The sequence below is a fragment of the Haliotis rufescens genome, unplaced genomic scaffold, assembly GCF_023055435.1.
Source record: "Haliotis rufescens isolate VD_foot unplaced genomic scaffold, xgHalRufe1.0.p SCAF_4, whole genome shotgun sequence".
NCBI lineage: Eukaryota > Metazoa > Mollusca > Gastropoda > Lepetellida > Haliotidae > Haliotis > Haliotis rufescens.
The window spans coordinates 3796875-3822432 of NW_025964112.1; the positions used below are offsets into that span (position 1 = coordinate 3796875).

Genomic DNA, 25558 nt, shown 5'->3' on the forward strand with positions numbered 1-25558 from the left:
ACGGCTCAAATAGAAGGACAATCAATGCACCAACAGCCAGTTGCTCTCCCAATACCTAGGACACAGGGTAGTAGAACAGGGTTAAATAAGACCGCTTGAAACCTGTAGCAATTCTGTGCACTAGGGTATTGATCATCTCACCCAAAAGTGGTAGCTTCAGGTACAGATATAGTGCCCAACAGTAGTCTTTGTGTGTACACTGTTAAACAATACACATGTCCAGTATTTCAAGAGAACACGGGTTTGTTTTAATGTTGAAAGTTCCAGAAACATGGATATGAACCCATTTTTTATGTTTTAGTGAACTGTGTAAAATATAGAGCTTACATTTAGTGCACCTGTTTGTGAGAAGTAGAAAATAATTATTATTCAAGATAGCTTACTGTTATTCTACCATTACAATGATGAATGCTTGATTCTGATTGGTTAAAAAAAGGTTTCCTTTTTGCTACGGAAACCCTTTTCAAATAGATTAAGCCTTTTCACCAAAAAAAAACGTGCGTATAAATGGCCTGTCCTCATCTGGCCTACACCTCATATCGCCTACACTACTACCTCATATCGCCTACACTACTATCAAAACAAATTTATGGATGAGTGCACATCACACTTGTACCCTTATCCCTTAAGTAAAATGAACTCTTCCAACAAGATAACAAAGAATGTAAATGACTTTTGATGCTGTAATTTCATTTTGTATATGAGATCATCTTCACAACTCAAATGTTTTCACAACATCAAATATCATAAATATACATGTATTATCATAGCACTGTACATTTATATCTATCATCTTCATGTTTTATAACATTAGCACTACATAATTACTAGCAACATTACTGTGATGAAATGTCCAACTGCATCCAGAAACTGGATCACTGATCTTCTGCCAGTAGCAAGCTGCTGCTTCAGTCTCTCGATCTTTGCATCTCGGTCTCTGTCAACACGAGCACGAGGTCTCATGGCACCACCCGGTCCAATCTGCCTTCTTGACCGACTATCTGCTGTCTCGATCTTCTTGAGTTCTTTGACAAACTTGTGGAAACCTTCAAGATGGTTGTTGGAGCGTGGACCAGTGTTCTCGTGTTGATTCCACAGGGCTCGAGGGAACGTGGCATTGAAGTCCACCCATGTGCTGGTGACGAAGTCGTTGAACCTGGTGATCTGCTGCCCATCTGGTCCTTGCTCCATCACTTCAATCAAAGCATCTTGGTCTTCAGCTAGGGGTAGAAGCGGCAACGCTGCAGCTCTTCTGATGTGGGTCTGCACTGCTGGGTTGTCGATGTAGTCTCGGGCCAGGCCTCTGTCCACAACTTGTCTCCACAGAGCCTGGGCGTAGTGGAAAAAACATCCTCTGATGGAACTTCCTGGGAAGACATCGCTGATGGTACTGATGACAATTGCTTCGTAGTCTGCCTGGATGATGTCTGGAGAGAGGTCTACACCAGTCCTTGCGCCAACAACATCCTTCAGCAAGGTGAACAGTCGGACATAGGTCTGCTTGGTCTTGTTTGGGAGTAGGGAAAAGGCGACTGGGAACATCTTGCCATCCACAAGGCAATGGATAGTGTACACCTGCAGCCACAAGCTAGGGCACACGAAGAACGTCCCATCAATGAAAATAGTGTCCTGCTCACTAAGGGTCTCCAACATCTCAGTTGTCACAAACACTAACACTCATCAGCACCATCATCTATGCACAGGAAGTATCTTCCATCTTCAGTCTTGGTCCAGGGTTCTTGAAGGTCGACAGCGGCTCGGGATTCTGGGAGAGGTGGGATGGACTTGGAGCGGTGTCGGTAGAGAGCTGCCTGGACACTGGCAAAGAACGGCATCATGGCAGCAACATCTTCGACAGCTCGGTCGAGTTCGGCGTTGTAGATCTGCTGAACAGGCATTATGTCTGCCTTCACTTGCTCCTTCATTCTGGCGATGATTCGGTTGTGTTCTACATTCTCGGTAGGTGGATGACTGTGAGGCTTGGTTGATGTAATATGGTCGCCAATGGTGCTGCATCTGCCATTGCAGCCAATGGTGATACACTTCCAGTGAACAGCAAGTTGCCGCTTGACATTCAACCTGTACCGGTACCCAGCATGTAGTACTTGCTGACCGCCTCTCTGTGAAGTAACGAACTCAGCTCTTTGAAGATGTGCCATTTTCAGACTGAGACACAAACTTAAAAACTAACATATATACCTATTCCTAAATTGGAGATGATGTGATCCTGTTAACATTGTGAAAGCTATTTCATTGATCAAAAGTAAAGAGAAACAATATACTTACTAAGGTATATATATACACTTACAGAAATTTGGAGATGAGCAGACCTGTTAAAAGTGGATTGTAACAGTAATCCTGTATAAACAGTCAAAACAAACTCACGGATCAGATACCACTATGAAAACTTCGGAATAGTTCAAAGGCCCATGTTTTCAGGTCTTTAATTCATATTAATGAATGAAATCATTAATGGGTTAATGGACAGTACCATTCTACACAACAGGGGTGTGGAAGTAACCATTTGTATTTAGTGTAGGCCAGATTAGGTGTAGGCGATATAAGGTGTAGGCCTCATGAGGGCAAGCCGTATAAATACATAGATAGGATACATATCAATTCATAAAAAAATGGCTGCCGATCGATCACCCCCATATGAACTATCAAACGTATCTATATTTCCTCTAATACACGCTGGGTCTCCAATACCAGCCAGGTCTCTAATACACGCCGAGTCAAGGACTCTCGCGAAATTAATAGACGGCACGGCGTCAAATAGAGGAAATGCGGTAGTTTGATATCGGATGTTTTAGGCGTTCTTGGCCACAACCCTGACTGCTTCGATGATGACATTAAAAAATTTAACGAAGGCATATCTTTTGCATATAATTGAAATGTTTATGTAACTGTTAGGGAAATGTTCTCTGGTGACCAGAATCGGAACAATTTCAGCTATTTCTTCATTGAAACTACCGATAATGAAAGTAAAATATAACATTATAAAAATTGTTTGAATTGTTTTTATTTATTACAATATGTTGTTTACAAACCATTTTGTGATGCATATTCGTTGCCATCTCTATCAACCAACATCGTAAGGATTTGGCAGAAGAGGATTTGAAATTCCATCACTCCAAGGAAACAATGTCCAGACAATATTGAAGTCAAACTTGATGAAATGCATTTCCGAACACGCACAATTATGAAAATCATGCACGACTGACTATTTCTGAGCCACGAATGTCACATTTCATTCACACTCTGGCTTCGAATCCATAAAATCTTGAAATTGACAGGTCACACCATGCAGATAGGCCCTACTTCGAGTCAAAATGTCCGGCTCGTCTGCAGGCTAAAAAGCGGCTGTTCAGTCATACTCAGTCCTTGGTAATCATATGGTACCAGCAGGCGCGATCATTCCCAGTAAATCTACAGGTTTATGTTGAACCACATCATAGATCGGGGTTGTCATCTTGCTTCTCTTAACTGGTTACGGAGAATGTAAGCACAAGATTTTCAGCCATTGACAGCTGTTAGGTGTGAGTAACCGTGATGCAGGTCAAGTTCTGCCACATCCAAGTTCGGGGTTAAGAGACATTTATTTTGATGACTCATTGTTTGCTGGGGGTAATTGCTAACTAACTAATAACACTTACAAATGTTAAATGTATAATAGAATGTTACTTCATAAAGTTTGATGGCATGTTCGATTTCCAAGAAAATACCTCTCTGGTATAATTCCACGAAATGACATCGCCAGTCCAAACAGTGCAGAACGGGATGGTAGGAATTAAAACATCTGTCTTATGACTAACTTTGGAGTGTTTTTATCATCTTCTTTTTGAAAAACTATGTGTTTTGAACCATTATTTTGAACTTCTCAACGCTATGGTGTTTTGAGTCTTGAACTTTAGTAATAATATTTCCATATATAACTACCTGTGACCACTTTTCGGAATGTTCTAAAATTGCAGATCCGTGTACCTGTGTTGTTACGCGTTGCAAGAGAGCACCATTTTCAAAGCGTTGTTGCCGTCATGGAAGAATGGAGATAAACCTACTGTGTTTTGAAATTTCATGTAGTCCCACTGTAGAGCAGACACCTCTTATTTTAATTTGGAATCAAAGCACAGTCGGTTTATCTCCTAATCATGTCATTGTAACAGGACTGAACAAACAGGGTTGAATCTTCAAGTCCCTAACTCAGTGAAAGGCATTCCATTTAGAAACCTTTAGTCACTCATTCAGTCCTGAACTTTCAGCACACAAAGGCAAAAACAATAGAGAAATCTAATTCTTAGGATGTCATGTTCGTCCTTTCATCGAGTTGCACCTTAACCATACTCTTCTGATAATTTAACTACAATAGCTTGTTTACTTGTTTACACTTTAAAATAGGCTTGTCCCTTGGTCGTTGTGTGCTCCATGTTGACAACTGCTGAATACAATTACACAACAATTAATAACAAATGTGACCCACCATGAGATAAGGGACTGTATGATGCCCCTTCGCAATCTAAACGGCAGGATAGTAAATTTCATGTTTACTAATCTTCTGGACACTGTTACAAATTAAGTTAGTAGAATTCACTGGAGTTTTTCTCTAAGTGTAGGAAGCAAGTTTAAGGTTCAGGTATATGTAAGAGGTAGGTATTTCTTTTAGACTATTATATATTACTTGGACACCTATCTGCTTATGTTTCTGTGATGTGGTTGGTGGTCATCACATCACTAATTCTTTGAAAGACTGTCTCTCCCCACCCCGTCACAACATTGCTCGACGGTCGTTACACTTACACAATATACAAATGCTGTATTTAGAATTATAGATTATCTCCGATTCAATGTACGAGTGACAAAAGTTGCTTGATTAGTTTCATCATAGATTTACAACCAACCGAAATGTCAATGCACGTTTTGAACAATCTGCTCTAAAGAAAAGTTTTTTCCAAATTATTTCTATTGCTATCAATATTAACCTATAATTACCCATACAGCAGGAGGGGTTTGTTTAATAAAAACTCACACCGTTTGATCAGTCAACTGTAAGTAATTACATGCCAGCATTAACAACATCCTAATTAAAGGGGAAACCAATCATGTAATAATTTACAGGTAAACTATTTTAGAAACTTCCTTTCAAGTATCTGAAACAAATCATGCATGTTGTACTCAGCTTCGTGGAGAAGCGAAAGGTTTCTATAATTACTGAAGTTTCTCATCTATCTGGTCCCGCCATTCTCCATAATCCAATAGATGGATGTGTGACTCTGTTGCTTCCATCGAACTCATGGCTGTGTTATTAAGGAAACTGAAAATAGAGGACTCCGCTCTATCGTCTATTGCCAACTTTTAGTATAGAGTTGTACGTTTGTAATACAGCATATACATAGAAAAACAAACAAACTTTGAAACAATGATTTTTGAATGAAATAGTACCTGTTACGTTACAAAACATATAACAAGTGGTGTTTGAACTGTTTTAATCTACCTCGCTGGGGCTGCCAGCTTCCCCAAGCTTGGTACCCCTTTAAATATGCAGTGGTGTGTGGAGAGTTGTTACAACGAGAAGTGGTCCAATTGTGGGGGTTTTGGGTGACCCAAAAGTCGAATCCGACATTAATGTGTAAGGTAAGAAGACAAGAATATATGCTGACCCGCTGTGATGTAACTTGTCCCTACAAATGCCATTGGGAGGGGGCCATGTGATTTTATGGGGCGTGAGCTAGGTTGTACCTCCCGATACGTAGCAGTTTTTTAAAGATCACGTGAACCAAGCAGATTTCAACATTCTGACATGGAGGTATGATAATTCATATAATGGTATTTACCTGATTATAATACCTCGTGTATGACTTAAAGGTCACACGCTGATAAATGTGGATTTAAATGAAAGCACACTCCACAGTTGATGTGACGGCAATCACCGTCTCTATGGAGCGTCGGTATAATTGCAAATCATCGAACCATTCGTCCCTGTTTGTCATTGTGAGGAAATTCCATTAACGAAGAATTCATAGCTGGGGTCTGATGCGAAACATTGTAAATCACGTTCCATTGTTAACCATTGTTAACTGGGGTGGGGGTGGGGTGGATCCCTACGTGATGTATGTGTATGGGGTGTCCTCCCATTAGCCAGCCAGTTGTTAGACACCTTAATATAACAACTTTTCTGGTTGCGTGCACAACAAAGTGCAATGCTGTTACCTTGATTGATAATGGAATGACCCATAGCTAAACATCAAGATATAACAAAACAAAAAAAGGCAGATGTACGTATTTTATAAACGTTCATCTCAGATTTGGCTGTTACATCAGATGTATATACACATATATTAAATTTAGTCATGATATGTACACAACGTCATACTCGGTTCATCCTGTTGTCAGACTAAGGTCTTTAGGCAAGTTTAAGGAGGTGGCCCACAGCATCTAAAAACTGAACTGGAGTCTTCGTGTTTCTTCACGGGCGCGCTTTCGAAGTGTGCTGAGGAACTTGAGTTTGTTGACATGTTCTGGTGGATGGTTGGGCTCAGTCTGGTTCCGGAGGAAGTCGACACTTGTTGTGCATCTACCAGTGCAGGTCTTGATAACACACCTCCAGTGGGTGCTGGTCTGTCTTTCTCGATTTCGGTTGTAGAGATATCCATCCAGAAGAATCTGAGGTGTGCCTCTTTGACATAATATATTCCACTTTCCTTAACCCCAGCCATTCTGATAATGCTACCATGATCTGCCAGTAATGATATTTATATCACAGTTGGTTAAACTGAGTAGACTCTGACAAATTGATAGTAAAAGATTAATTGTTTTATATTAAAAATGTTATTATAACAAGCAGCTAAGTGCAAGTGTAACTTGAGTAGTAGTCCAGTTGAGAAGTTCTTCATTTTCCACAAATGTCCTGAAGTAGCAATCTAGTAAATAACTATAACAATTAATAAGTAGAGAAAGATCAAACAATGAACCTTGAGACATGCCTAATTAGTTCACTGAGTAGGACTGTACCATTGTTGTGGGTACTGCCCTAATTAATCCCCTACTTCAGTGTCTGACAACTGGCTGTCTAACAACTGGCTGTCTAACAACTGGCTGTCTAACTAATGGGGTGCTGGGATTCGAACACGCGTTCATAGGAGACGCACAGCGAACTGCGCCGTCTAAAACGACAGGGCCAACCGTGTGTCCTTTGAAAAAAAAACGGAATTAAATTACATAGAAATGCAAAGTGTTTGTTTTTTGCTGGGAAAAAACCGTTTGGTTTATCAAAACCGACACAGACAATAACGATATATGAATTAATTTCTAAAGCACCGATGAATGATATGTTTTCGTTTTGAGAAAAGCAAACCACATTGCCTTTGCTACTTTGGTTTTAGAACCATTGGAACTAACAAAAGACCAGTGGAGTTTGAAAAGGAGTGTAACCATTTCGTCGCATGCGTAAATTAATTCACTTACTACGCATGCGCACCATTAATCGAAAAGGGCGACAACGCAACAATGTGACATTATCAAATGTCGCGTTGTCGCATTGTCACATTTTTGATGGAGCGACAATTTGACAACGCGACATATTTTGACTTTGAAAAATGTCGCGTTGTCGCATTGTCGCGCTTTGGTAAAAATAAGAAGATTACTCAAAGCGCGACAATTAGTCCTAGCACACTGTTTTAGAGTTACAAGATTCAAAAGTGTAAACGCGCATTTAGGAAACTTGTTCGCCATCTTGAAATTGGGAGCCATCTTGATTTTTGCATATTTGTCAATAGTCAAAACGTTCTGTAGTTGTGAATATATTTTTAGAAACATAATATGGCTAATTCGCAATACATTTATATTGGTGGTCATATTGGATTATGCAAATTAGACATATTTCACAACTGGGATTGCTTGGGACTTTTAATGGGTTGTTTTGGGGACCTTGTAGAAATGCACTGTAGTGAAATAAATTCTGTTGCAATTTGTTCCAAGTTGAGTGGGAAAATGGCCTGGATTGCCTGGACAAAAGTATTAGTTGTTCCCCACATATGTAGCTGGGCTATGCATATAAACGCATTGGCCGAACGATCGCAATATCGCAATATGACAAATTGGTCTTCGGAAAAAAGGTACAGATAATCGACGTATGGATTGTGAGAATATGCGGGAAATACCAAATTTGACCAGCGTGTTCGTAAAAGGGATTTGTCCGACATTTCCGAGTCGGATTCTATTCAGGGAGTCATCATTATTAAAATTTGGGTAAATAAACTGACGTCCAAAAGAAACTTTACCAACTGAAAAAATAAATTTCAGACGAAGTATAAATTGTTTTTCGATGAAGTCTATCTAAAACACATAACCTAAATACAACAATAGTGTATGCAGAAAATGTTAATCGTCTGTTACATGTTTGCGAGATAACACGCGAAAAAGTGAAAAACACGTGCACCACGGACAACTGCAAATGCACGTGCGGGTAAGGGTATAAAACGATTGCAACGGCAAGTCAGACATCCACAGTGATAAAAAGACACAAAAGAAATGCCACGACTCACAATCGAACAACGTGAACGAGCCTTGGGTATGGTACAGATGGGAGCCACCCACGCCCATATTGCACGAACCTTCGGTTGGTCCCGTGTTGCCGTTACCAACTTGATGCAACGTTACAGACAGACAGGGCGGACCGCTGACAGGCCAAGAACAGGCAGACCCAGGGTGACTACGCCCCATGATGACCGGTACTTGCGTACCTTGCACCTCCGAAATCGCTTCCTGACAGTGACGTCATCGGCGACAAATGCCTTAGGTCACAGGGTTAGTCGACAGACATTGGCCAGGAGACTCAGGGCTCATGGAATCAGGGCTTTTAGACCATACAGGGGACAGCTATTGACAGCGCAACATCGTCGTCTGCTATTGAGATTGGCCCGAACTGTACGACGTTGGCAACGACGTGACTGGCAGAGGGTTGTCTTCACTGACGAAAGTCGATTCTGTATGTTTAGGGCTGATGAAAGACAACGTGTTTACCGCCGAAGGTGTGAACGAACGGCGGCGTGTTGCGTGCAGGAGGTCGTACCATATGGTGGAGGGAGTGTCATGGTGTGGGGAGGGATCTGTGGGCAGGAAAGGACACCGCTGGTCATCGTTGACGGAAACGTAACAGCTCAGCGTTACATGGATAACATTCTTCGTCCAGTTGTCCTACCATTTCTCCAACAGCAGCCACGTGGTGTTATTTATCAGCATGACAACGCTAGAGCCCGTACAGCCAGAATTGTCACTAACTTCCTCGCAGCCAACAACGTCAACGTCCTGCCGTGGCCTGCACGCTCACCCGACTTGTCCCCCATAGTACACCTCTGGGACTTGATGGATCGTCGTGTTCGACAACGACCACACTCTCCAGCCAACCGGCAAGAACTGATCTTGGCCCTCCAAGAAGAATGGCGTCAAATCCCACGTGACCTCATCAGACGACTGACTATTTCTGTGCGTCGAAGAGTTTTTGCGTGTATTGAGGCATTTGGTGGTCACACACGCTACTAATGACTTGTTATTGAACGTGAGCGATTGTTTATGTACTCTGCCTATTGTCCATGATTCTGAAAGCTCTCACGTCATTCTCGGTCGCGGTATGATTGTCATTTTCAGTGTTGATTATGTTGAAATATTGATCTTCTCAATACACTTTACTTCATACATGTATGTTTTGTTGTTTTTGGACGTCAGTTTATGTTTAAAGTTTGTACATTTTATCAATATCTTTAAATAGGCATTACATAATGTTGATATTTCAGATAATGGAGGGAGAATAATCGATGACGGGCTTCTCATGAGTCGTGTATTTTTTAAGATATATGAAATATATGTGAACAAACCACTGTTATCAACTAATTTCATCTCTAGCAACTCTTTTCAGTTTATTTCAAACATGTCTATTTAGTTATTTCTATTAGAAATCTACAATCTTAACATCTTTAATTCCTTTACTACAATATCCCGTACGGGTTTCATACCATGGGATATCACATTCAATGCTTAATTGATACCAGTAACATACTTCAGGCTTAATATTATCAATATTGTATAAGATGATGATGATCGATCCCAATTACGTGGATCGATCATGATCATTTTATACAATATTGATAATATTAAGCCTGAAGTATGTTACGATCCACGTAATTGAGATCGATGACATGCATCAACCACATCAGCGAGCCTGACCACCCAATCCCGTTAGTCGCACCTTCGACAAGCATAGTCACCTTTTACGGCAAGTATGGGTTGCTGAAGACCTATTCTACACCGGGTCTTCACGGGTCAATAAGTCTAGACCCTTTCAGCGGATCGCAATGTAGAAATCATGTCTTTTATATGCTTAATATTTAATTCAATTGTTTATACGATCATTATATCAGTGTGAAAGACTGAGATTCCTATTACTGACTAGACTGAGATTCCAAGGAGTGACATGTTCACAGCAGTGACAGAAAAGTGACACGTTCACAGCAGAAACAGAAAAGTGACATGTTCACAGCAGTGACAGAAAAGTGACATGCTCACAGCAGTGACAGAAAAGTGACATGTTCACAGCAGTGACAGAAAAGTGACATGCTCACAGCAGTGATAGAAAAGTGACATGTTCACAGCAGTGACAGAAAAGTGACATGTTCACAGCAGTGACAGAAAAGTGACATGTTCACAGCAGTGATAGAAAAGTGACATGTTCACAAAAGTGACAGAAAAGTGACATGTTCACAGCAGTGACAGAAAAGTGACATGTTCACAGCAGTGACAGAAAAGTGACATGTTCAGAGCAGAGTCAGAAAAGTGATATGCTCACAGCAGAAACAGAAAAGTGACATGTTCACAGCAGTGACAGAAAGTGACATGTTCACAGCAGTGACAGAAAAGTGACATATTCAGAGCAGTGTCAGAAAAGTGACATGTTCAGAGCAGTGATAGAAAAGCGACATGCTCACAGCAGAAAAAGAAAAGTGACATGTTCACAGCAGTGACAGAAAAGTGACATGTTCACAGCAGTATCAGAAAAGTGACATGTTCAGAGCAGTGATAGAAAAGCGACAAGCTCACAGCAGAAAAAGAAAAGTGACATGTTCACAGCAGTGACAGAAAAGTGACATGTTCAGAGCAGAGTCAGAAAAGTGACATGCTCACAGCAGAAACAGAAAAGTGACATGTTCAGAGCAGTGACAGAAAAGTGACATGTTCACAGCAGTGACAGAAAAGTGACATGTTCACAGCAGTGACAGAAAAGTGACATGTTCACAGCAGTGACAGAAAAGTGACATGTTCAGAGCAGAGTCAAAAAAGTGATATGCTCACAGCAGAAACAGAAAAGTGACATGTTCACAGCAGTGACAGAAAGTGACATGTTCACAGCAGTGACAGAAAAGTGACATGTTCACAGCAGTGTCAGAAAAGTGACATGTTCACAGCAGTGATAGAAAAGCGACATGCTCACAGCAGTGACAGAAAAGTGACATGTTCACAGCAGTGACAGAAAAGTGACATGTTCACAGCAGTGTCAGAAAAGTGACATGTTCAGAGCAGTGATAGAAAAGTGACATGTTCCCAGCAGAAACAGAAAAATGACATGTTCAGAGCAGTGACAGAAAAGTGACATGTTCAGAGCAGAGTCAGAAAAGTGAGATGTTCACAGCAGTGACAGAAAAGTGACATGTTCACAGCAGTGACAGAAAAGTGACATGTTCACAGCAGTGACAGAAAAGTGACATGTTCACAGCAGAGACAGAAAAGTGACATGTTCACAGCAGTGACAGAAAAGTGACATGTTCACAGCAGTGACCGAAAAGTGACATGTTCACAGCAGTGACAGGAAAGTGACATGTTCACAGCAGTGACAGAAAAGTGACATGTTCACAGCAGTGATAGAAAAACGACATGCTCAGGGCAGTGACAGAAAAGTGACATGCTCACAGCAGTGACAGAAAAGTGACATGCTCACAGCAGTGACAGAAAAGTGACATGCTCAGGGCAGTGATAGAGAAGTGATATGTCACAGCAGTGACAGAAAAGTGACATGCTCACAGCAGTGACAGAAAAGTGACATGTTCACAGCAGTGACAGAAAAGTGACATGTTCCCAGCAGTGACAGAAAGTGACATGTTCACAACAGTGACAGAAAAGTGACATGTTCACAGCAGTGACAGAAAAGTGACATGCTCACAGCAGTGACAGAAAAGTGACATGTTCACAGCAGTGACAGAAAAGTGACATGCTCACAGCAGTGACAGAAAAGTGACATGCTCACAGCAGTGATAGAAAAGTGACATGTTCACAGCAGAAACAGAAAAGTGACATGTTCACAGCAGTGACAGAAAAGTGACATGTTCACAGCAGTGACAGAAAAGTGACACGTTCACAGCAGTGTCAGAAAAGTGACATGTTCACAGCAGTGATAGAAAAGCGACATGCTCACAGCAGTGACAGAAAAGTGACATGTTCACAGCAGTGACAGAAAAGTGACATGTTCACAGCAGTGACAGAAAAGTGACATGTTCACAGCAGAGACAGAAAAGTGACATGTTCACAGCAGTGACAGAAAAGTGACATGTTCACAGCAGTGACCGAAAAGTGACATGTTCACAGCAGTGACAGGAAAGTGACATGTTCACAGCAGTGTCAGAAAAGTGACATGTTCACAGCAGTGACAGAAAAGTGACATGTTCACAGCAGTGATAGAAAAGCGACATGCCCAGGGCAGTGACAGAAAAGTGACATGCTCACAGCAGTGACAGAAAAGTGACATGCTCACAGCAGTGACAGAAAAGTGACATGCTCAGGGCAGTGATAGAGAAGTGATATGTCACAGCAGTGACAGAAAAGTGACATGCTCACAGCAGTGACAGAAAAGTGACATGTTCACAGCAGTGACAGAAAAGTGACATGTTCCCAGCAGTGACAGAAAGTGACATGTTCACAGCAGTGACAGAAAAGTGACATGTTCACAGCAGTGACAGAAAAGTGACATGCTCACAGCAGTGACAGAAAAGTGACATGTTCACAGCAGTGACAGAAAAGTGACATGCTCACAGCAGTGACAGAAAAGTGACATGCTCACAGCAGTGATAGAAAAGTGACATGTTCACAGCAGAAACAGAAAAGTGACATGTTCACAGCAGTGACAGAAAAGTGACATGTTCACAGCAGTGACAGAAAAGTGACACGTTCACAGCAGTGACAGAAAAGTGACAAGCTTACAGCAGTGACAGAAAAGTGACATGTTCACAGCAGTGACAGAAAAGTGACATGTTCACAGCACTGATAGAAAAGTGACATGTTCACAGCAGAAACAGAAAAGTGACATGTTCACAGCAGTGACAGAAAAGTGACATGTTCAGAGCAGAGTCAGAAAAGTGACATGTTCACAGCAGTGACAGAAAAGTGACATGTTCACAGCAGTGACAGAAAAGTGACATGTTCACAGCAGTGACAGAAAAGTGACATGTTCACAGCAGAGACAGAAAAGTGACATGTTCACAGCAGTGACAGAAAAGTGACATGTTCACAGCAGTGTCAGAAAATTGACATGTTCACAGCAGTGACAGGAAAGTGACATGTTCACAGCAGTGTCAGAAAAGTGACATGTTCACAGCAGTGACAGAAAAGTGACATGTTCACAGCAGTGATAGAAAAGCGACATGCTCAGGGCAGTGACAGAAAAGTGACATGCTCACAGCAGTGACAGAAAAGTGACATGCTCACAGCAGTGACAGAAAAGTGACATGCTCAGGGCAGTGATAGAGAAGTGATATGTCACAGCAGTGACAGAAACGTGACATGCTCACAGCAGTGACAGAAAAGTGACATGTTCACAACAGTGACAGAAAAGTGACATGTTCACAGCAGTGACAGAAAGTGACATGTTCACAGCAGTGACAGAAAAGTGACATGCTCACAGCAGTGATAGAAAAGTGACATGCTCACAGCAGTGATAGAAAACTGACATGTTCACAGCAGAAACAGAAAAGTGACATGTTCACAGCAGTGACAGAAAAGTGACATGTTCACAGCAGTGACAGAAAAGTGACACGTTCACAGCAGTGACAGAAAAGTGACATGCTTACAGCAGTGACAGAAAAGTGACATGTTCACAGCAGTGACAGAAAAGTGACATGTTCACAGCACTGATAGAAAAGTGACATGCTCACAGCAGTGATAGAAAAGTGACATGTTCACAGCAGAAACAGAAAAGTGACATGTTCGCAGCAGAAACAGAAAAGTGACATGTTCACAGCAGTGACAGAAAAGTGACATGTTCACAGCAGTGACAGAAAAGTGACACGTTCACAGCAGTGACAGAAAAGTGACATGCTTACAGCAGTGACAGAAAAGTGACACGTTCACAGCAGTGACAGAAAAGTGACATGTTCACAGCACTGATAGAAAAGTGACATGCTCACAGCAGTGATAGAAAAGTGACAAGTTCACAGCAGTGACAGAAAAGTGACATGTTCACAGCAGTGACAGAAAAGTGACATGTTCACAGCAGTGACAGAAAAGTGACAAATAATCACAGCAGTGACAGAAAAGTGACATGCTCACAGCAGTGACAGAAAAGTGACATGTTCACAGCAGAAACAGAAAAGTGACATGTTCACAGCAGAAACAGAAAAGTGACATGTTCACAGCAGTGACAGAAAAGTGACATGTTCACAGCAGTGACAGAAAAGTGACAAATAATCACAGCAGTGACAGAAAAGTGACATGCTCACAGCAGTGACAGAAAAGTGACATGTTCACAGCAGTGACAGAAAAAGTGACATGTTCACAGGAGTGATAGAAAGTGACATGTTCACAGGAGTGATAGAAAGTGACATGTTCACAGCAGTGACAGAAAAGTGACATGTTCACAGCAGTGACAGAAAAGTGACATGTTCACAGCAGTGACAGAAAAGTGACATGTTCACAGCAGTGACAGAAAAGTGACATGCTCACAGCAGTGATAGAAAAGTGAGATGTTCACAGCAGTGACAGAAAAGTGACATGTTCACAGCAGTGACAGAAAAGTGACATGTTCCCAGCAGTGACAGAAAAGTGACATGTTCACAGCAGTGACAGAAAAGTGACATGTTCACAGCAGTGACAGAAAAGTGACATTTTCAATGCGATGCAGAAACTCTTTGCCGGAACAACCGTAACGAAGTTACCCGCCCGTGCGCCTGTCTCATGCGGGTGGAGCCGGGTTTCGGAACATTACTGTGTTTACTGAAAATAGTTTACATCCAGTGAAACATTTACTGGATGACAGTTCTGTTGATGCGTTATTTGTTTGAAATTCTTCCTATTTTTACAGCATGCTTTGTTTGTTTGTTTGTTTGTTATTTAACGCCGCACTCAGCAATATTCCCGCTGTATGAAAATATACAAAATAATTGAGTGTGGATCAGACAATCCAGCGATTGACATCTAGAGCATCGATCCACGCAATTGAGATCGATGACATGTATCAACCAAGTCAGCGAGCCTGACCACCCGATCCCGTAAGTCGCCTCTTACGACAAGCATAGTCACCCCTTACGGCAAGCATGGGTTGCTGAAGACCTATTCTACACCGGATCTTCACGGGCTAACACCTATGCTAGGCAAAGAGATCGCTCCTCCCTGTTTCGTTTGGCGCCATGTTTAGTGTTTAATTTTCGATATTTTAATGCGCGTGTAAATAGATTAAATACCTCAAACAGAAAATGAGAATTCATTAATTCAGAAGGTGTAAAATATATTTTCATCGGTTCGTAAATCAAAAATAATAATCGAGTATTTCATGGAGTTTATTATTTCTTTTCATTATTTGTTTAAATTGGCAATATATCTTGTTTTCGTGCAGGGAGCTATGCATTAAAAGGTCATTGTGTACAGTAGGGACTATTTAGATTTTGCGTTTAAATTTCAGCAACAAAGGAAGGATGTTATAACTAGGATATTTCATGTGTCTAGTGAACATTGATGTGACGTGGAAGAGGAGATATGTTCACGAGTGGCTCATATTGCTTTCCATAGTTTGGTTCTATTATAAAGTGTACGTCTATTATCTTATATTGTACCTATAATGTAAATGATCTTTTGAAGTCATCAATTGGAATGATATCTGCGTTATTACATATACCTTTCACTAAATGAGTGCCCTTATTGATAACATTTCTCAAAATATGTATCATATTTTTTTTAATGTTTCGCATAATATTCCACCAGTGTGGTGTGCACCAATAGCACTTTTCCTACAATGATTACCTTGGGATTTTATACATAATGGTCTTTCATGTAATTTACTGAATTTGCAATTTCTTCAAGCTCAATTTGCTTTCTTGAAGTCACTTTTTGATTATTGTGTTATTGTATCTTTGTACTGTTGTAAAAATCTCATTTTGCTGTATACGATTTCTTATAAAACGATCTAGGGTCATTAAATATCTTTTTTTTCTCATGGCATTTCTGTACCCTCGTCTGAGAATACACTATTTATTAGTGTACGTTATGGCGTAATACCTATTTTTTAAATGACAAAAATAATTAGATGTTTATTTCCATTTCATATGTGTGTCCCTTATATTCCTGCTTCCCAGATCTGTTCCATTTACACTTTATATCGAGATGATTCAGCTAATTTAGTTTCATTCTCATTCTGAAAGGTCTTTGCTTTGAGTTTCTAATCATTTTAATGGGAGAAATTGTGACAACGTTAAGTTACAGAGTGATCAGATTTATATCGTCAAGAGTATCAGCTTCACTTGTCATGTTCTCGATATCTTCGCACGTCAAACATAAATCTTGTTTGCAGTCTGGGATTTATTTTCACCGAGTACATAGCTATCACTACACTACATTTATCACCAATAAATATCACAACACGGACTCTTGATAAAACAATTTGGTATTAGAGACACATCAAATAATGACACATATGAGGTTAGGATGTTAACTGACGTAGAAATCTGCCCAAACCTTTCATCAGTACTATCAACTTCAAGTTTGACTCTAAAACACGACATGTTCATTACCCTTTTGTACTAAATTGCAAAGCACATGTACCACAAATCCCGGCCTAAAAAATTATCATAATCCTTCATAAACATTCAAGAAATGACTTTCGTCATGTTTCCGAACGTCCATCGTTTTGAAACCTGCTGTACCGAAATATGTGACTGTGATGTCCTTCCATACGGGCTTGCCTTTCTGACCGTAGTGGAAGGTCGCTTCAGTCACATTTTCAGAACGAGAACAAATACCACTTACATCTGTTGAAACGAACTCAGAATCGAACAAGCATACCCAGGGACCTCGGGGGTCGTACTGCCCCCAATAACCTGTGCTTGGCGTTGTTTTCTTGGTTGATTATTGTCATGTTTGCCGACGTGAAGGGGTTGCTCATATATAGGGAATCTCAATGTTTCAAGGCCGCTGCGGCATTGCTGAAATATTGCTGAATGCAAACATAATGCGTTATATTATACTGAGACATTGACCTCAGTTGTCAACTATATTTAATTAGAACCTTGATTTGTCAATTTGTTGAAAACATGTTGACACAGCTTGAGTATTTGATATTCTTGCTGAATCTTAATCATTACTCACGTTTCAATACATGCCATCGGTATATCTATAATTGCTATCCATTGCTATAATTGTTATACATGCATATGTCTACCCATTTCCTATCCATTTCTTTCATTTCAGGTCACGTGACTCTGGCGTTCGATGTTGCCAACGAAACTCTGCTGCGGTCGGATCTCCTCACCAACTACTCCCTCAAGAGTCGCCCCAGTGCCGTCACCACTGTCGAGCTCGTCTTCAACGTCATCACCATAAACGAACTGGTGAGATAACAGGATGATACCCCTGACCGGATAACTTGGGGCGATGTACTGTGTGTTTATCGATTTCACAAAGATTTGGCTAATGTATAGGGAACGGAAACTGGGTTTTCATCTCGAGGGTCCGTACTCACAACTCTGTCCCAAAAATGCTGTGTTACGCCGTAGTCCACTCAATCTGTTGCTGTGACAACCATGGGATACTGGGGACATATTACTCTACCCCGAAATCCTTACATGTGGCTTCATTGAATATGACCCAAAACGGTAACAAAAGTGTAGTAAGTGATTGCAAATTACAATTTCTACACAACGTGATATAAATATCTCCAAAGTCATTGCTCAATATGTATATGAAACTAGATATTAAAACTGATTGGTCATTATGTGTATGAAACTATACTTTCAAACTGATTGCTCAATATGTGTATGAAACTAGATATCCAAACTGATTGCTCAATATGTTTTTAAAACTAGATATCCAAACTGATTGCTCAATATGTGTATGAAACTTGATATTTAAACTGATTGGTCATTATGTGTATGAAACTATACTTTCAAACTGATTGCTCAATATGTGTATGACACTAGATATCCATACTGATTGGTCAATATGTGTATGAAACTAGATATTCAAACTGATTGCTCAATATGTGTATGAAACTAGATATCCAAACTGATTGCTCAACATGTGTATGAAACCAGATATCCAAACTGATTGCTCAATATGTATATGAAACTAGATATCCAAACTGATTGCTCAATATGTGTATGAAACTTGATATTTAAACTGATTGCTCAATATGTACATGAAACTAGATATTTAAACTGATTGGTCAATATCTGTATGAAACTTGATGTTTAAACTGATTGGTCAATATCTGTATGAAACTTGATGTTTAAACTGATTGGTCATTATGTGTATGAAACTATACTTTAAAACTGATTGCTCAATTTGTGTACGAAACTTGATATTTAAACTGATTGCTCAATATGTGTATGAAACTTGATATCCAAACTGATTGGTCAATATGTGTATGAAACTAGATATCCAAACTGATTGCTCAATTTGTGTACGAAACTAGATATCCAAACTGATTGCTCAATACTGTATGTGTATGAAACTTGGTATTCAAACTGATTGGTCAATATGTATATGAAACTAGATATCCAAACTGATTGCTCAATTTGTGTACGAAACTAGATATCCAAACTGATTGCTCAATATGTGTATGAAACTTGATATTCAAACTGATTGGTCAATATGTGTATGAAACTAGATATCCAAACTGATTGCTCAATATATGTATGAATATTGATATTTAAACTGATTGCTCAATATCTGTATGAAACTTGATATTTAAACTGATTGGTCAATATCTGTATGAAACTTGATGTTTAACTGATTGGTCATTATGTGGATGAAACTATACTTTCAAACTGATTGCTCAATATGTGTATGAAACAAGATATCCAAACTGATTGCTCAATATGTGTATGAAACTAGATATCCAAACTGATTGCTCAATATGTGTATGAAACTTGATATTTAAACTGATTGCTCAATATGTACATGAAACTAGATATCCAAACTGATTGCTCAATATGTGTATGGAACTAGATATCCAAACTGATTGCTCAATATGTGTATGAAACTAGATATCCAAACTGATTGCTCAATATGTGTATGAAACTTGATATTTAAACTGATTGCTCAATCTGTGTATGAAACTAGATATTCAAACTGATTGCTCTATCTGTGTATGAAACTAGATATCTAAACTGATTGCTCAATATGTATATGAAACTAGATATCCAAAATGATTGCTCAATATGTGTATGAAACTAGATATCCAAAATGATTGCTCAATATATGTATGAAACTAGATATCCAAACTGATTGTTCAATATGTATATGAAACTAGATATCCAAACTGATTGCTCAATATGTATATGAAACTAGATATTCAAATTGATTGGTCAATATGTATATGAAACTAGATATTCAAACTGATTGCTCAATATGTGTATGAAACTAGATAGCTGATCTGATTACTTACGATGTGGAAATATATATTAAAACTATGTTGTCTACAGTCGTATGACGTCAGGTTCTAAGGGTTTGTTGTTTTAAAAAATACTTAATGTGGAGTGTTTGACAATATGGTAAAAAAATAATGAATGTAAGTGTGTTCGCAACGTCAGCTAATAAAAACGTCTTGCGAGCATGTTACGTAATATAAAATGTTAGAAACTGACGTTGGCAGTTGATGTGTTTATTAATGGCAATGACACTTTACAGCAATGCAAAATGAATTTAGGATGTTTTATTAACAATTCAAATTTCACCTAACATAGAGCTCCCCATTCACTGTGCTGTACTATTTGTTACATACTCGCCGGGTGTTCATGTTCAACAGGTACTGGTTCCCTTTGGAGGGGGAATCAACTGCACTATTTTTTGTAACATTGATTGTATTAACTTATGATAATATAAGGGTAACGCAATGTTTCAAGGCAGTATCGTTTGCAGAAGTCAGGGCGATGTTATTAACAACCTAACGGGCAGTTCTTACATCAACCTTTTTTCAGACTTGATGAGTTACAGGCCGCCGTTACATAACTGAAATATTACATGATCAATATGCCACGTACTGGAGCAGTTTTTAGAGGTGTTCGAGACATTTGGGTTTCACTCAACTACCGTTGATACAAAGCACAGTTAACTTGCTTTGACATTAATCTACATATATGTAAATCCCCGGAAACGGTTCGAACATGTTTCTCTTATTTTAACACGATTTGTACATTAATGCAACAGTGAGTAGAATTTCTCCTTACCTTACATTTTTAATTACGTGTATACAAATCGACTTTGCGCTGTGCACTGACATGCATATGTATGAAGGGGAATACTGAGTACAAACAGAACATATTACCTCAAATCCTGAGTACTTAGGTTATTTCGAGACATCGTAATACAAAAATGTATCAATTCAATAATAACGTTAAGAAAAGTGTATTCTCTCTCTTTCTCTTTTATATTTCAGAATTGGAGGCCACATGGCCAAGATTACAATTTATATAAAGAATTTGTACAGACTGTGGATAACATTTTAACAACAATTATCATAAAGTACAAAAATTTATTCATAACAGATTCTTTTCAAGTACTAGGAAATACCTTTCAATGTACATTTTTTCATGCAAACCAGAAGAAAAATGGTACTCATCTGCTGTAACCATATAATCACAGTTTTAACATAATTAATATAGTTTGGTATAACGCATTTTTTGTACTTTTAGATTATGGACAAGAAAAGGAAATTTTGTCGGAATATGGGCCAAGTCTTTTCCCATCAAATGTGATGTAAGATACGATTCTGGAACAAAGTATGTTCTTATAGGAATTATAACCAAATTATAACCAATTTTCTGATACCAGTTTTACATTTGTAATTTCATAAATCGTTGTTTAAACATACAAACTGTTTCATATATGCACAATCTTGGGCAATCCTAACATAGGCAAATAAAAGCGATAAAGCCCTTTCCATATTCATAAGAAATCTCTGCCCCGTTAAATTCAGTCCAAATATATCGTTCTTCAAAAATGGATGTGAACATTTTCACCATAACGATTACAAGAGATATACCCCTATAATAATACTGAAGTGTGGGTTAGCCAGACTTGTATATGTGTATAATAAAACCAATATTCCACGCATCTGCAAAAATGTCAGTTTTCAAGATTGTATTATGTAGTATGTTTGGATATGGAATAAAGTCTATTGGATGCTGAAGGAACTGAGGTTCGCCATCTATCTCGGATGAATTGGCAGATTTAAGATTTATGAAAGTTTTTTTTTCAAATTTCATCGTCTGTAATCTCTACTGGTAGCATATCGGTACTATAAATTTACATTGATCATACAATCATGATTACAGAGAAAGATATATACATAATTAGCAAATTCATTACTTTGTCCAGTTTCAGTCCTGAAGCCATGTTGCCCATGTTTCAGGTGAAATGCTTTTCCAAAATGTCTTACAATCTCTCGTGGTAATAGCCAAGCTGATGTTCTCAATATCATCCTTGTTCAATTACTATTTCTTTTCCCTAAATTTCTTCATAAAATGTCTTTTAGCTTCAAAGTAAAGAATAGGATTTAGGGCATTCCTTCATATACGGATATGTGAGAATTTGTATTTCGTACCTTCTAATTCTCTGCATTCGTTGTTAACCCATACAGGCTGTTTCCTTAGACATGCATTATTATCTTCTGTTTTTATCCGTCTTTCAAAATGCGATACAGCAAAATGGAACGACTCAATTTCTCAGCAGCAGCACTTACATTTCTGTGAACCAGTCCAAGAAATTGCTGATTAATTGCTTGAGCATGATCAGAGTTAGAATCGCCAGTGAAGGTTCGTTTGCCTGCGTCATTCCCTCTGTATCGCGTCATACTACGTCCATGTGCTGTCTTTGAAACATCCGATGTAACTCTATCCCTAAGCTGATATTACGTCAGTAGCAGGAGATTGGAAAATTGTCACTCTCTGTTCTGATACGCACAATTATGTGAATTATTGATGCGGACATATTTGTTGAGGCAATAAAATAATCTAATTCCTTCAATTTGAACCAGTATATGTAAACGCGCCTGCTTTGTCCCCAGTTATCTCTCATTTACTATGTCTTAATTCTATCGTTGGCAGACTTTTAAGAATGTTAAATCAAATTTATCTTGTAATGATATTACAACATAACATAATTCTCCTTCGTTTAAAATGTCAATATCTTCTTCACTAATATAATCAGCTAACAGCGCTGCTCTCGCATTCAAAGCACCAACCATATTATATCTATATCGCCTTTATTTTCCGTCTATATTGTTGCACATTTACACTCTATACCATCCATCCTATTTCGTATATTTCCGGCTTATCTGGGGGAGTATAAACTCCACCTAATACTTTAATACTAAAGTGCATTCTGCAAAATGTGAACAAGGATTGAAAGGTTTCAATAATCAGATGGTGATCACGTACATGCGAGAGTGGCTGAAAAGCTCTGTGAAGGACTGCGTTGTTGGAGTTGGTTTCTAAATATTTTTTAATATAATCGCAAACAAGGTCCGCACAATTCTGCCGACGGTGCTGTAATAATATTTGGCATTAATATTTTTGGTGGGAACGGGAGTAGTAACCAGCAGGGTTCCTTTTCATCCCTGATTGAGCAGACGGAGGAGGAGACGTTAGAGGCCTCCACTGCTTGGGCTGTAGTTAATGTCTGTCTGAGAGAGGTGAAGCCAAGACTGATTCTTGGTTACAAATGGCAAAACAAAATCAACTGTGGCCACTTGAGAACGGCGTAGATTCTCACAAGAGATGATGAACCTGGCCTGCCCAGTTCATTACTCAGAAAGTTCTCAACACTCACAACAGATGCCCACTGCATTGGCTGCGTGACGTGTGACATGAGGCGTCGATCATCCGTAATTATATGAATGTTATCAACATTTTCCTTACTGGTGGCAGCTGACGATCGTCCCGACTTTGGATCGTCTTCTCCACTGCCCACCTCCTAACACTGGCAAAGGAAGGAGCATCACCACCTGATGTTGTCAACATGTCCGCTTGTTGATGGTTGGAGTTGGGAGCCAATTTTATCAACATAAAATACCTGGTCACTTTCATGCCTGCAGAAATGTGTTGCCTGATTCTGTATTGGGATGAAAGCACGGAGAGCAGTGTACTTAATACACTGTAACTGTTAAGGGTGCACTGTCAGTTGTTCGTAGTTGGGCTCAGAACATTGTTTATTGTCAAATGTTCTTCCATCTCTTCATGCAATTAATACTTATCATATTGACGCTACACATGTGCAACAGATGATTCCTTGTTATTTCAGGTGACGCGCACACAGAAGTTTTCAGTATCGGGGTACTTTACAGTGGTAAGTGTCTTTAATATCGGAGTACTTTACAGTGGTAAGTGTCTTTAATATCGGATTACTTTACAGTGGTAAGTGTCTTTAATATCGGGGTACTTTACAATGGTAAGTGTCTTTAAATATCGGGGTACTTTACAGTGGTAAGTGTCTTTAATATCGGGGTACTTCACAATGGTAAGTGTCTTGAATGTCGGGGTACTACACAATGGTAAGTGTCTTGAATGTCGGGGTACTTCACAATGGTAAGTGTCTTGAATGTCGGGGTACATCACATTAGTAAATATCTGGAACATTTGATTGGCGAGGTACTTCACAATGGTAAGTGTCTTTGATATCGAGGTACTTTACAATGGTAAGTGTCTTGAATGTCGGGGTACTTCACAATGGTAAGTGTCTTGAATCTTGGGGTACATCACAATGGTAAGTGTCTTGAATGTCGGGGTACTTCACATTAGTAAATATCTGGAACATTTGATTGGCGAGGTACTCTACAATGGTAAGTGTCTTTAATATCGAGGTACTTTACAATGGTAAGTGTCTTGAATGTCGGGGTACTTCACAATGGTAAGCGTCTTTAATATCGGGGTACTTTACAATGGTAAGTGTCTTTAATATCGGGGTACTTCACAGTGGTAAGTGTCTTTAATATCGAGGTACTTTACAATGGTAAGTGTCTTTAATCTCGGGGTACTTTACAGTGGTAAGTGTCTTTAATCTCAGGGTACTTTACAGTGGTAAGTGTCTTTAATCTCGGGGTACTTCACAGTGGTAAGTGTCTTTAATATCGGGGTACTTCACAGTGGTAAGTGTCTTTAATCTCGGGGTACTTTACAGTGGTAAGTGTCTTTAATATCGGGGTACTTCACAATGGTAAGTGTCTTAAATGTCGGGGTACATCACAATGGTAAGTGTCTTGAATGTCGGGGTACTTCACAGTGGAAAGTGTCTTTAATATCGGGGTACTTCACTATGGTAAGTGTCTTGAATGTCGGGGTACTTCACTATGGTAAGTGTCTTGAATGTCGGGGTACTCCACTATGGTAAGTGTTTGAATGTCGGGGTACTTCACAATGGTAAGTGTCTTGAATGTCGGGGTACTTCACTATGGTAAGTGTCTGGAATGTCGGGGTACTTCACTATGGTTAGTGTCTTGAATGTCGGGGTACTTCACAATGGTAAGTGTCTTGAATGTCGGGGTACTTCACAATGGTAAGTGTCTTGAATGTCGGGGTACTTTACAATCGTAAGTGTCTTGAATGTCGGGGTACTTTATAGTGGTAAGTGTCTTTAATCTCGGGGTACTTTACAGTGGTAAGTGTCTTTAATCGCGGGGTACTTTAAAGTGGTAAGTGTCTTTAATATCGGGGTACTTTACAGTGGTAAGTGTCTTTAAATATCGAGGTACTTTACAGTGGTAAGTGTCTTTAATATCGGGGTACCTAACAGTGGTAAATGTCTTTAAATATCGTGGTACTTTACAGTGGTAAGTGTCTTGAATGTCAGGCTACTTTACAATGGTAAGTGTCTTGAATGTCAGGCTACTTTACAATGGTAAGTGTCTTGAATGTCGGGGTACTTTACAGTGGTAAGTGTCTTGAATGTCGGGGTACTTTACAATCGTAAGTGTCTTGAATGTCGGGCTACCTCATAGTAAATACCTGGAACATTGGATTGGCGAGGTACTTCACAATGGTAATTGTTATACAGATCACATCGGGGTGTCGGGGTGCATCAGATTAATGTGTCAGGTTTC

The 25558-nt window shown here is 39.4% G+C and overlaps 1 protein-coding gene across 1 annotated transcript in view; it reads left to right on the plus strand.

The window, feature by feature from the left end:
• The window catches only part of LOC124149923 (acetylcholine receptor subunit beta-like), a 70764-nt gene that overhangs the window by 38181 nt on the left and 7025 nt on the right, over positions 1–25558 (plus strand). Inside the window, exons 2-3 of the mRNA XM_046521770.2 lie at positions 17713–17852; positions 23764–23808. Of these exons, the coding sequence (XP_046377726.2) occupies positions 17713–17852; positions 23764–23808 (185 nt within the window). The remainder of the gene's footprint in view (positions 1–17712; positions 17853–23763; positions 23809–25558) is intronic.